At 37.5% G+C, this 14,046-nt stretch overlaps 1 protein-coding gene across 3 annotated transcripts in view; it reads left to right on the top strand.

Annotated features, from left to right (window-relative positions):
• The first annotated feature begins 957 nt into the window (after nt 1–957).
• The window catches only part of LOC144026874 (contactin-associated protein-like 4), a 116,783-nt gene continuing 103,694 nt past the window's right edge, over nt 958–14,046 (top strand). For all 3 annotated transcript variants that reach the window (XM_077533956.1, XM_077533958.1, XM_077533957.1), the window contains exons 1-2: nt 958–1,169; nt 12,023–12,133. In XM_077533956.1, coding sequence (XP_077390082.1) covers nt 1,094–1,169; nt 12,023–12,133 — 187 coding nt within the window. In that variant the 5' untranslated portion in view covers nt 958–1,093. The remainder of the gene's footprint in view (nt 1,170–12,022; nt 12,134–14,046) is intronic.

The raw sequence follows: 14,046 nt of genomic DNA, 5'->3' as shown, positions 1-14,046 counted from the left end.
ATTGATACATTTACTATTTTTTGTATCTTACACAATTATTAATGTACATAGTGAAAACATTTTGAGGTTTTAAATACTGTCATTTTGCAAAAATTGCAATAAAAAGTTGCATTGCATTGTACTTCTGTTATTTTTCTTATTTTTATTTGTTTGTGGAATTTGGTATTTATTGTGTGGTGTACTATTAAATATAATATATCTATAATTTTTTTTGTGTTTTTTTAATTTTTTTAATGGGATTGGGGGGCGCTACCATGTACATTTTCGCCTAGGGTACCAAATCATGTAGGGCCGGCCCTGCCAATCAGTGTCAAAAATCGGTAAATAATTTAATGGGTTATGAGTCGAGGCTCTTTTTATTTATTTTAAAATTGGGAGATACAAGATGGGTCAGTGTAAAACTACAATCGTCATCAAAATTCCCATGGCGATCTATACTTTAACCTCTGACATTAACAGAACAATCGTTTTATTTTGATATTTGTTATTGGTTTCCTTATTGGTGCTTAATGTTTTGTTTTGAACATGAATGAACGAATGATACATGGATTCATTAGCTTCTGTCTCCTCGTTAGGTAATTTTTAATGTTTTTTTGGGGGGGATTGGTTGAAACTGTAAAATGAATTCCTTTGCTCTGTGCTTGCGATGTGCAATGACAGTAAAATTCTATTTCCATTTCCATCTCAGAATTGGACAGTTTTATTCAAGTGTTGGAGATGTACTGCTGAGAATATTCTCTGCATCCCAGATGCCCCATATACATGAAATAAAAGAAGGCTCTGAGAAGAGTAAGTGAGCAGAACAACTATGTTAAAAGTGAAACCCCAAAACAATAATAATCCTCAACTTGCCACTCCACTGTGGTGTAAGAACCGCAATAGTCTTGTAACCTTACCCACCCCCCACCATTTTCTTTCTCTTTATCCTCCCTCCATCACTTGACGGAGTGCAGACGGTGTGAGAAAATTCCCCTTTCTCCCCGCCTGCACTGGCAGACCGAGTATAGTTGGAGGAGAGAAAGGCAGCGAATGGGAGAGGAGAGGACCGTCTCTCAGTCAGGACTGATATTGTGCGCAGTAACGTGCTTTCAACATGCCTCCGAGGAGTACCAGACTGTTTGGGATTTCTGTGCTGATCTCCTCATTGATTCTTGGCTCCCGTGGGACAGGTGAGAAGTCTAGTTTCTAGTTTCCACCTGAGCTGTAGGGTGTTTTGAAAGAATTTATTATCAATTGTGATACGTTTTTTTTTTTTTTTAAGTGTATGTGGGAAAAACAGATCAATTTATGGACCTTGAAATGTTCAAATGCTTATACTTTTGATATATTTTCTCACCTGTATTGTCAAGAATTTCCAAAGTGATGTCTTGGCATATTTTATCTTTCTCTGGCCTGGAACAATAAGCTAAATATGAAACAGATACATCAAAATCAACAAGAGGTAACTGGGCACAAAACAAACTTTCAAATCAAGTTAATTCCATGCACTTTTTTTTTTTTTAATGATTTGAAAAAGGTTTTTCATATGAAAAAAAGTGATAAAAAAAAGAGGCATCGCAGAGTTATAATTAAGTACATACCTGTATGCTTAATATCCTTGTCATTTATTTTTGAAGATATACAGTAGGTGCTCAGCCCAATGCACTCGAGAGTTTTTACTTAACTGTTTCAGTTGTAGTTTTACCCTATATGGTTTAGAAAGAAAATAAGAAAAAAAAGACATGCATACATTAAACTTTAAATCTAGATTGTTAGCTTGAAAAGTTTTGAGAGGAGTTTGTGAGCATAAATAAGTGTTGGTCTTTCTCAACTGTATTCATTGTTTAAGAGGCAACAACGTTTTGAATGATGAGCTATTGAATGATAGACATTTGGCCTGACATTGTCCCAAATTTGTACATGAAAATGTAGATTTTCTGTTGCTTCAACAAGAACTAATTAATTTCACATGTAGTAAAAGGTGCATGTCATTGTCACATTCAGCATCTTCAGATATTATTTTCCTTGCACCTTTACCTGGTGCCGTTAAGAAAAAAGCCTACCATCTTATACTATAATAGTGCAATTATATGGAGTGCTAAAATGACATGACATGATGATTTCAGATATGACGCGCTTGCACTAAGCAAACAGAGCGAGAGTGAGATAATGGAAGATCTTTCAATATGAGTGATCAGATCTATATCCTGTCTGACATGACATGATGTGACATGTTAATTTTTATCAAATACTCCAACTGCAACACTGTCTCAGATGTCACCACTATTAACAAATGGATCTTTCCCATAATTAGTTGTTCAGCCTTATGTCAGTGATTTTACATTTTGACATTTTTTTTTTTGCCCCACTGAAAACACACTTAAACCCCAATTTAGATTCAAACGATCATAATGATAATGACAATGGCATCTTAATGTCTGCACCATTTAATTTAAACATCAATAGTTTGTCAAACTTGGATCATGAACACGATGTTTTGAGCCGATGATTAGACATTAAAGGTATATTTCTGGTGAACTGAATCTGAATAATGTGTTCAGGTCATTTGAATTTTGAAATATGAATTGTTTGCTGACATTGCAAGCTGGTGAGAGGAACATCTTACACTCAAAAATATCACTGTAATTTAGAGCCTTTATGCAACAAAAACTGATGGCAGTAAAAACACTATTATATATCAACCAGAATGGTTCCTAATGTTAAATCCACGGAACATCAGTCAGTCAGATTATATTCTTTTAAAACATGCTTCTGTAGTTTTATATTTCTCCTGGAAAAAAGTGCAATTGTCGGTTGTCAGTGGAGTGGGAGAACTCCACATTTTCGTTTTCATATTCATAGACAGTACATGAAGAAATGCTGGCGTGTCCTGATATTTGTGTATGCACAACCCTTGCTGCACCTGTTTGGGAATTTGGCAGACTGTTCTTTTCCAAGATGGGCGACCCAGCGTAACAAAGGTGTGTCCTTTGACATACCCCTGACAATTTCGTGGCAAAAAGTTGTCTAAACTATATGACAACAGCAGGCATTACAGTGAATGGGACACAATTTGTACAAATTTGAATGTTTTATTAACCAATATAATATATGTGCCACAATGAATGGTTCCTTGAATCATTTCATATTAACAGAATATAGTATTTCATGGATTATGAATTACGCGCCAAAAATCTTCCCAGTTTGTGCTCTCGACATTGCCAAAACATACTTGACTTCATCAAGCCATATTGTTTTCTTTCCGGCTGTGTGAGTGTGTTTTTTCCTACTGATTCACTTCAATTTTTCGATTTATTTGAATTATGCCGTCACGTTGTGTTGCTGGCGTTTGTTCGAAGCGACGGGAGGATGTCATTAGCCTGTTTCGGTTCATAGATGTGTTTTTCCGTGAAAAAGACGGAAACATGGAAGGGCGCCTGCTACCTATCGAAAGCCATTCAGAAAAGAGAAAAAAACAGGTAACAACTAAAATATGTTAACACACACAGACAGACAAGTCGACTGCTTTTAGTCGGTAACCTCTTGGCCTTGTGACTTCTACAGCAATAGTGACAAAAAGACGAATGAACGGGTCATTATATTGCTTATTCTTTTTTCCAACCATTGGACGTAACGCTGCCTGATATGAATAACTCAACTCAACTTTATTTATAACGCACTTTAAAAGACGTATTGTGGGCATGTGAAGCCCTTTGCGACTCTTTTGTGATTAAGGTCTATATAAATAAACTCGACTTGACTTGACTTTACTTGAATGCACCTTGCCTGCATGAGCAGCATGTCTCGGGCAAACAATAACTGGCTATCAGTAATTTGGGGAGTTTCTCGAATGTCCGCTACATTTTGGCACCCCTTGGTCGAGAAAATAAATTTTTGCACCGTGCACACTCCCTTCCCACAGCGATGAATGCTGAATAGTAAACGCTGGATTTAAAAAAATAAATAAAATTAATATCGCCAACCTCCCCACAATATCGGGATATACACATTCCACCTGTTTTCTCAAGCTGAGCCGTGATTGGCCTCTACCTGATATGGATAAAAAAAGGGTGCATTTCGCTACTCAACTCATATTCCACACATGCAATACCGTGTTTAGACTGGAGGGGCTGCATAGAACATATTATTGTAAAGAGCGTTTTGGGGTTGACTACTTTTTTTTTTTTTTTTTTTTTTTTGTAAGAGTTCTGATAGTTGAGTTGAGTCCATAAGCCCAAGCCCTCCAATGAACTTTTTCAATGCAGCCTTAATCTGTTTCATACAGCTGATGTGTAGATTATTTTAGTTTTATTTTGGTTTTCAGTTTGAACGCCAATCATCTTTGTTACCAAAAATGTGGGACTGGCAAACAGTGTGATAGCTGAAATGGTTAAGGGTGTGCTGAAAAACACTTAGACTGTGCATATTCTTTGGTCCACGACAGGTCTGCATAGCAGGTTCTTACGCCTCATCTGAAATATTACCAACAGTATCACTTTATCCCCATACTGATTACTTCCCTTATGGGTGTCTAGTAGAGTGTTTCATCAATTGGCTGAGAAAATGAGCTGTGGGTTCTGATTATATAAATAGCTGAGGTTGAAGGGGCTACTTAAATCAGCAGTTATTTTCTTCGAGGGCTGAAAATTCATTTTCACTCCAATGCAAGAAAGTTGAATATGCTGCATGAGGGTTTGATTTAAGTTTGAGTTTAGCTCCCTGCTTCACATGCAAACAGTCTGTACGGCCCCACAGGACCATAAACTTCTGAATAAAATCAATTTGCTGTGAATGTGCTGGAGATTTCAGAAGCCCCTGCCCCATCCTTTATGCTTTAATGAGATCTGGGATAAGTAGTGGATAAATCACCGTCCCCTTCTTGGTGTCATTCTGACAATGTGTTTGGTACAAGAGGAGTTAAAAGGAGGTTGTGATTAAGTCAAGGTTATGTAGCAGGTACCAGCAGGTGGTGGGGCAAGTCTGGAGCCGCCTGTCGTGAATCTTGATTCATTAATCCACAGCAAGTAGTTAAGCAATAAAAGTGACAAAGATATGCAGTCAATCCATCTGCACTTTGCGACCTGTGGGATTTTATATTTGGCCAAGGCCTGCTCCCTGTAAATGGAAGTCACCGACAACAAAGCCATTCATCAACGGGCCCTGTCATTACAGTATAGGAGATGACTTGTTATTGGGCCAACGATCAGCCACATTCTGCTGAGGTCATCATTCACTCCTGGTGTTTAAAAGTGGAGGAAATTTGGAACCACAGACATTAGTTACAGAATAATAAAATGAAAAAACAAACAAAACAAAAACTATCATTTCACACAGTAAAACAATTTCCCCCACATCACGCTAAAGGTTAGACTAGAAGATGATAAGGATATTTGGCTTTTTGGTCAAATTCAAGCATGTACCTGGAATACACTATCACCTTTGGTTTGGTTTGGTTTATTAATTTTTTTCCTTTCGGACACATTACAGCTTACATGAATCACATCATTTGCAACATTGACATCCAAAAGAAGGGCTGACGGGTAGAAGGCTTATTCGAGACCCGTCCCCATCGACCCAATTACTATAACGCATCAGTCATATACATTGTTTAGAATAGTCATTGATTTTTATCGTTATCCATCCCATACTATCCCAGACACTGCTCGCTCAGTTTCTCTTGAATGTCCGTGTGTAGATTGCGGCTAGTCCCAGTCATTTGGAACTGGTGAGTCAGTTCCCAGACGCCACTAGCAGCAGGCCCCCTCGCCAGACGAGCAGCCAAGGCAAGGCAAGGCAAGGCAAGGCAAGTTTATTTGTATAGCACATTTCATACACAAGGCAACTCAATGTGCTTTACACGAGGAAAGACAACACATAAGCATCAAGAAACAGTAGTTAACATTCAGAGGAAGAAAAATAAATGAAAATAGGTTACAAACTAACAATCTTAAAACATTATTCAACAAACTTTAAAAAATTTAACATAAGAAAGTTTAAAATGATAAAAATAAAAATAAAAATAATAATTAAAAAAAAACCACTTAATTAAAGCTGTTTAAAAGTCCCTAATCAAAGGTATAAGAAAAAAGCAAAGTTTTTAACCTGGATTTGAAAGCATTTACACTCGGGGCTGACTTCACTTCTGTTGGTAGCCTATTCCATCTGTGTGCAGCATAATAGCTAAATGCAGCTTCTCCATGTTTGCTTCGAACTCTGGGTTCCACTAGATGGCCCAAGTCTGTAGATCTCAGAGCCCTGCTGGGCTTGTACTCGATCAGCATTTCTTGGATATATTCAGGACCCAAACCATTTAGTGATTTATAGACGAGTAGCAGAACTTTAAAATCGATTCTACAGCTGACAGGGAGCCAGTGTAAATCCTTAAGTACTGGAGTAATATGTTCTGATCTTTTTGTTTTGGTCAGAACTCGAGCTGCAGCATTCTGAATGAGCTGCAATTGTCTCATGTTCTTTTGAGAGAGTCCAGTCAGAAGACCGTTACAGTAATCTAGTCTGCTGGAGATAAAAGCATGGATAAGCTTCTCTTGGTCTGCTTGAAGCATGCAGTCCTTCAGTCTGGATATGTTTTTCAGCTGGTAAAAGGCTGTTTTAGTGATGAATTTAATATGATTGCTGAAGGTCAGATCTGAGTCTATTAGTACCCCAAGATTTCGAACTTGGTCTTTAGTTTCTAAAGACAGTGACTCAAGCTGTTTTTTAACAGCAATCCTCTTTTCTTTATTGCCGAAAACAATGAGCTCCGTTTTGTTTTCGTTCAGCTGAAGGAAATTTTGGTTCATCCAGTTGTTAACTTGCTCTAGAGAATGACACAATGCGTTAATAGAACTGCTGTCATTTGGGGACATAGATAAATACAGTTGTGTGTCATCTGCATAACTATGATAGTCAACATCGGTGTTCTGAAGCATTTCAGCAAGGCAAGCGCATTTCTTCTCTTTCACCAGTAGCGTCTTCGCTGACCTCGGATCAGCTTTCACACATGTTGTGGCTTCCAGAAGAGGAGATGGGCTTGCATTCAGCCCATTGCTTTTAGCAAATTTGCCTCGATTCTGGTCAGCTAGCACCACTGTTGCTAGCGCTTGTAGTTCATTGATGACTCCTGAGCACTACCCAGCCTAGCTCACCCAGCAGAGCGGCCCACGCCAGCCGCATTCCAGGAACCAGACCACCAACCCCCATTTTGCGTATTGATAGCAGATTCATTGTAGCCACAATACAGCCTTATCATGTAGCCTTGACTGTTACAACAAATGTCCAAACGGAATTAGAGCCAGACAATATTTAGATTCAAACGGGAACAGCAATACATGTTATCAATGCAGGTGTATAAACAAGAGTTGAAGTGTCCTTCAGTTTTTCCTCTGGTCTCTTGAGATCTCGCTAAATTTGCTGTTTGCTGCTTTCTTTTCTCTTTATTTTTTTCTGACCTTTTCTCCGGTCTCCTGACCATTTAAACCTCACGACTCTGGCAAGATTCTGAAGTACCTGGCTAAGGCGAAGGGTAATGGGATATTTATAAGGCTTTAGGTGAATTAATGAGTATAAATTTATACGTATTTGCACGCACACGCACGCACGCGCACGAACGCAAACGCACGCACGCAAACGCACACACGCAAACACACGCGCACACACACACACACACACACACACACACACAAAAAGAGCAATGATGATAAGACGTTGAATCGGTAAGACTACCGAATGAACAATTCTGAGCTCTTTAAAAAATAAATAAATAAATAAATAAATAAAGAAAAAAAAGAAAAAAAAAAGAGTTGAAGTGTCACTTGCTGTTCCAAAGTCTCGTTCCCTGAATATTGGTCAGAATCTTCCGTGATCTTCATACCTTTGATTGCCTCTAAAGTAATTCACAAATGATTTTTATAAATAGACATAACAACCAATAAAAGTCACAAACGCCATACTTTATTATTATTATTATTATTATTATTATTATTATTATTATTATTATTATTATTATTATTATTATTATTATTATTATTATTATCAAATGCTTTTGGTCACATGAAGAAAATGAAAATGTTTTGTTTGTTTTGTCCCACCAACCCACTCCAACACAAGTGACACTAAACTATTGTATTTACAAGTCAATATAGCCTATGTGTATTTTGGGGCGGGGTGTAATACTGTGAATCTTGAGAGGACTATTTTCATCTTCAAGTTTCCTATTTCATAGCTCACAACATTTATATAAATCATTTGTGAATTACATTTGAGGCTAGTAAATTTGGGTTGTTTTTAAACAGCTGTGCAAGACGCGGCACGCTAGCTAAGCAGCTAGCTAAAAACACCCCCTAGTTACGATGCATACGGTCTAATAATTGCTTATTTTCATACACTTCTATTACAGTTTTAACTTTTGCGCTGCTTGGAAATGAAACTAGAGACCTCAAGGAGGCTATTTGTGGAGAAATCTCAAAATAGACAAAAAATGTCCAACTGTCTAATATTGTCCATATATCTAGATTTGATCCTCGCGGCATGTGGACCATTTTGCCGGAGTGGGTCACATACATACATACATACATACATACATACATACATACATACATACATACATACATACATACATACATACATACATACATAGCGCTATATAAATAAAGATGACTTGACTTCTGACTGAAGGCTTGACTGCAATGTTATTTAAAATAAATAGCCAGCAGGTGACAGCAAGTACAAGATCAGCCAGTATCACACAAAGATCTTGTTGCAGAAGAAGAGAAGGAGGCAGTGTAGGTTGGGACTGGAAGTGTCCTCTATCACGAGCGTGCGTTTGACGGTGTTGTAGCGCTGTCGAGCAGAGGAAGTAGAAAATAAGCGATGGGCAGAACAAAACAGTTAACTATGGAGGATTACTTTTTGGCTTAAAAAGTCAGCTCATCAAAGCATGATGGCGGCGATCGAGTTGCTGCACGTCAAGAAATGATGCTTTGTTTGTCGAGCAAACACAATGAGCAGCTGCCGAGCAATATTCCGTGGTGTTAACGGCTCGTTTCGCCGGTCACGTCGACCCTTGGACCACTGGATGCTGTGGCAGAGCTGGAGTCACACCAGCCAATTGTTATTTATTTATTTTTTATTTTTATTTTTTTCATGGTAAATGGCTTTTTTTTTTTTTTTTTTTTTTTAAATAGCGCTTTAACTACACCATATGGTACCCAAAACACTTGACAATTTCAGCCTCATATTCATCCATCCACACACATACTCATACACCAGCGGTCGGCTGCTGACATGGAAGGCGCTGCCACGTCCACTTGGAGCAAATCGCGGTTCAGTGTCTTGCTCAAGGACACTTTGACATGTTCACCAGGGGTGAGAATCAAACCCACAACTTCACGGATGGGAGCCGGATGGACACTCAACCACTGAGTCATGCCACCCCTATGTGTAATAAATGGTTATTGTGTTATAAAAAGTACTTTATGGAATGTTGTTTTATTGCAGGAAAACATTATTTAAATGTTTGAGCTGTCACAAAAGAAAAAAAAAAGTAGCGTTAAAGTCCAAGTTGTGCCTGACATGTTTGTTTTACAAAAAGCTCTTTTTCTACATTTTTTTTCTCAGGAATTGGAATTTCGACAAAACTTAGCTATATTCTAACACTGATAACTAAAGATTGAAAAAAGATAGAAATGCACTTATTTTTTTCCTGATGAAAGAAGAGTCTAATCTTTCTTTTGGTATGTTCCATGATTATATAGCAATAGAACACAATATCCTGTGGGCCAAGATCAGGCAGAATCTAGTAAGTCAGCTGGTATTGAAGGCGTTGCTCCAAAGAAAATGGCTGGGATTCAATGAGTTAATTGCTCAGTTCTATTCTCTCATCAGTGAAGGGTTTCAAAGTGAATCATTGAATTCCCTTCAGCTCTGCTTTATAAATGCCTGGCAAAGTTGCAGACTCTTTTTCTGCAAGTTCAGCAACCTTTTAGCCAAATTTCCCCGTCGGCTGCTTCCTTTAGGCCTAATTTTTTTCTCTCACTCATCTTATAAGTGTCACTACTCCAGTGAGAAAACCTCTTATTTCTCTTTAAACAGTTTTTTCCCCTGCCAAGGACACACACCAGTGGCACAGACACATGACAAGACAAAGACGTGAGGTTTTCACAGTGCCTCCTCAATTCATTATCTGTATCTAGCACCTGCTGGCTCTCTTCCGGCATTTAGGTGTAGATTCTGGATGTAAACAGGGTTTGTCCTCGTTCAAAATTTGTAAGTGGGCACCTCCAACTAATTTTGCGCGACTGATATCGCTCAACACAGCGTTGCAGCAATGTATTTTAACTGCAGTTGCAGTGTTGTGCCACTATGGAGGCACTATATCAAAAAGTGCAACGGAAAGACCGGAAGCAAATACAGAATACAAAACAAATCATGGAGCAACTCCGTTGCACACATCCATTTCCTGGTTTTACGCAAACGAGACAGTCACCCTTCACCCATGGCCAAAGGTATAAATAAAAATACAGTATTTACAATAAGCATAATAGTGTTTTACAACAATGCTGAACGATATTTACAATTTAATATGTACTAGTGGATGATTTTTGATTTTATTTTATTTTTTTAATGATTGTATTTTTTTTTTTTTTTTTTTTTTTTTTTAAATTGCGAGTGCACACACCATGCCGCGTCATTCACTTGAATGAGTATGGAGTTAAATTAGGGTCAAAAGTTTTGTACTTGGAAAACTAAATCTTGAAGCTGAAAATTGTTGTGTTGACCTTGAATTTTATTTTTAATATTTCCTACGTTTCCCCAAGGCACTGTTACTGGGGGGATGTCCCAAAGCACTTTTGGGCAGCTGTCACTCATGATTCCATGATAACATGCCCCATGTAAAATTCAAGTCAAAAGTATAGAACTAGAAAAAAAAAAAAAAAAAGATTTGAAACTGATAAAGATTTGAAACTGAGAAAAAAAGATCTGAAAGTGTGAAAATGATTTGAAACTGGAAAAAAAAGTTTTAAACTGAAAAAATAAAATATAAAGAAACTGTGCAAAATCTGAATCTAAAAAGAAAAAAAAAAAGAATATTTTTTAATATTTTGCGAAATTTAAGATCAACATAACTATTTTCAGTTTCAAGTGCAAATATTTTTACCCTAATTTAACTCCATAAATGTACGGCCGAGCCAGCATTGGTGATGCGGCCAAATGAATGAGACTGTGCATAAGCACAATTTCCATATTCAGCGTGGTTTCTTCAGTTGAGAAGCTGTGCTAATTCTTTGTAGTCCGTTAAAATAATGGGGACAGTCTCATTCTGTAAGTTTAATACATTTTTTAGGGATAAAATTTCATCATAGTCTATCAGTCATAAACCAGACAATGTAAAATTGCACATTTTTTTTTTTTTATTAGGCCAACGTTTTGGATTTCTATGTTTTGTTTTGTTTTTTTAACCCAGCATACTGACTACTTTTAGAGCCATTTTAAGGCTTTCCACTTTAAAATTGACTAAAGCAAGAGGAAGCATTAAACAAGGATAAATCAGCTTTCTTTATTGAGGCATTTTTTTTATTTATTTATTTTTAAACCATTTGGTTTCCCAGTAAAACAGAATAAAGAGTGAACAAGTATATGAGGTATTCCAATCCAATCTTAGCAGATGGCTTAGCAAATTGAATAGGGCATGAGTTATTTGTCACACATTTGCAATGACGTGTGCGTGCGGAGAACGCTGCTAGACTTCGATTTAATTATGATTACACTTATTTGGTTTTGGATTTAAATGGGCTCCGTTTCTTTGAAAGATGATTGTCATTTATGAAAGAAATACATAAATGCTGAGTCAGACTGCCATGCAGGTTACGCTACAATATTCACGTAGGTTGCAAAATGCAAACTCTGTGGCATGCTCCAGTGAGAATGCATTGTAACCTGAAAGTAACCAGTGAATGGTTTTCCTCGAACGCTAGGTTTATAAAACCTGCATGCAACTTGTGCATTCCTGTCAACCCACATCCGTCCCTTTTTGATTTGTCAACAGATGTTTGTGACAGCCCGCTGGTGTCTAATCTGCCCCACTCATCATTCCGAAGCTCCTCACAGCTGTCTGGCAGCCATGGACCGGTCTACGCGAAGGTCAACAAGAGAGAAGGTGAGACTACCAATCAGATGATGCAATCTATAGGGAACAATCAGGGTGAACTGAACAAACACGATTAATACAATATTTCAATTTGAAAGAAATCATTTTATTGATGCAAGATGGTTCACTGTAAAAATAGACATGCTTATGTTTACCATTTCTTATTAATTGACCGCCAAAATTAATTACGATAAACAAAATCACGATGTATGCCGCCATAGACGTTAACTCATTTGCTCCCAATAACGTGTAAATAAATTTTTTAATATTGTTTTAAGTGTCGCAGACGTATTTATACATTTTTTATTTTATTTTTATTTTTTTTTATGCTAGAGCATCCAGAAGGCTTTGATGCAGCCTCGCAACTGCAAAGAACGGTTGCAGAAATGGTAGTTATTACACAAACGGCCAGCAGGTGGCAGCAGAGCAAAGGAGATCAACCAGTGCTATCGAGAAAAAAAGCTAACTTACTTAGAATTTTAAATAGATTTGTGAAAACTGATGAAACGTAGCTCACTTCTAATGCTAATTGCTGCAAAACGGAAACAGATAGAAACATACTTTTTTTTTCCTGATGAAAGAAGAGACTTTAATCTTTCTTTTGATAGGTTCCATGCTTTTATAGCAAACACAATATTCTGTGGGCCTTGCAAAATCAGTCAAAATTCAGTAAAAGAGCCGGGATTGCTTCTGTGAAAATGTCTGGGAGTGAAAGAGTTAAATGACGTCAACTACTTTTTTCTTTTCTTTTTTCTTTTTTTTTAAATCAATGGGCAGTGCAACATCTAAGTTCAGCGCTGCCTGGTCAATGGGTTGTGGAATCAAAAACACTCATGAACTATGGCCACCAGATGGCAGCATTGTATCTCTTCAATGGGCTGCCCGTGTATCAAATTACAATGAAATATGACAAAATCTGATGAAATAGAACGTTTTCAAGGATGACGTGAATGATAACGTTTTGATAACATGTGGCAGTAAAAGATTTTAAAAAAAATATACAGATATTAGGAAGTGGCACTTACTGGGATTATCAGAATGGTTTAAAAGTCTGACTTTTTTTCTTTTTCTGTTTTTAATCTTTGAGTCATTTCTCAGAATTGCAGTTTTCTAACATCAGCAGGAAAATCTGCTAACAAGAGTGAGTGAGCAAGTGGGAAAGGTGATGAAACTAATTAATAGTCGAGTCCAACTTTCCGGAGAAAGAGGCGCTTTGTCACTTTATTTTAAGAACCTATTTACGGCGATCCATTGTTAAATTTGTCATTTGGTGGGAAGAATGTATTTGGCTGACTGCACACAGCCATGACCAGAATTTCATTAGGGTGAACTGATTTCTGTTTTTGGTTTCACTGTGATGGGGCGCTTTGCTATTTTTTGTCACTAAATTGAGTGAGGCATATTTTAAACATTTTAAAATAACACTAAATGCTTTGTGAACTATTCATATTTTCATAATTCTGCTGATGAAACATTGACTTACAGCTGGATGAATGAAACCTTTGTCATGGTCTGAGCGGGTCTGTATCATTTTTACTGGCAATAAATAACTTTGAGGTGGATGGTGTGAACACACAAAACAAACTACAAACGTGCAGACTGCTTTACGGCACTTTCCCCAGTCGTTCCAGAGGCAAGTCGAGTCAAACGTCTACGCACGATTTCTGTTATCATGCAGAAGCTCCAAAACACCCCAAAAAACGAAAATTTTTGTCTGAGGCGACAATAATAATGATAAAATGCCTACCTGGATGTGGATAAAAGCACAGTACAGGATTTCACTCGCTGGCATGAGGTCAAAGACGAGATTTCCAACCAACTCTGCCTTTGTAGGAACTCAGCTCTTTTTAGTAGGTAGCTTTCCATGCTCAAATCAAAATAATGATGCTAATGTTAGCTATCAGAAAATTGCATGGTAGCAA

The sequence above is a fragment of the Festucalex cinctus genome, chromosome 10 (assembly GCF_051991245.1).
Source record: "Festucalex cinctus isolate MCC-2025b chromosome 10, RoL_Fcin_1.0, whole genome shotgun sequence".
Taxonomy (NCBI): Eukaryota; Metazoa; Chordata; class Actinopteri; order Syngnathiformes; family Syngnathidae; genus Festucalex; species Festucalex cinctus.
Note: the sequence above shows the minus strand (reverse complement) of the source record. Positions and strands in the feature narration are given on the sequence as shown.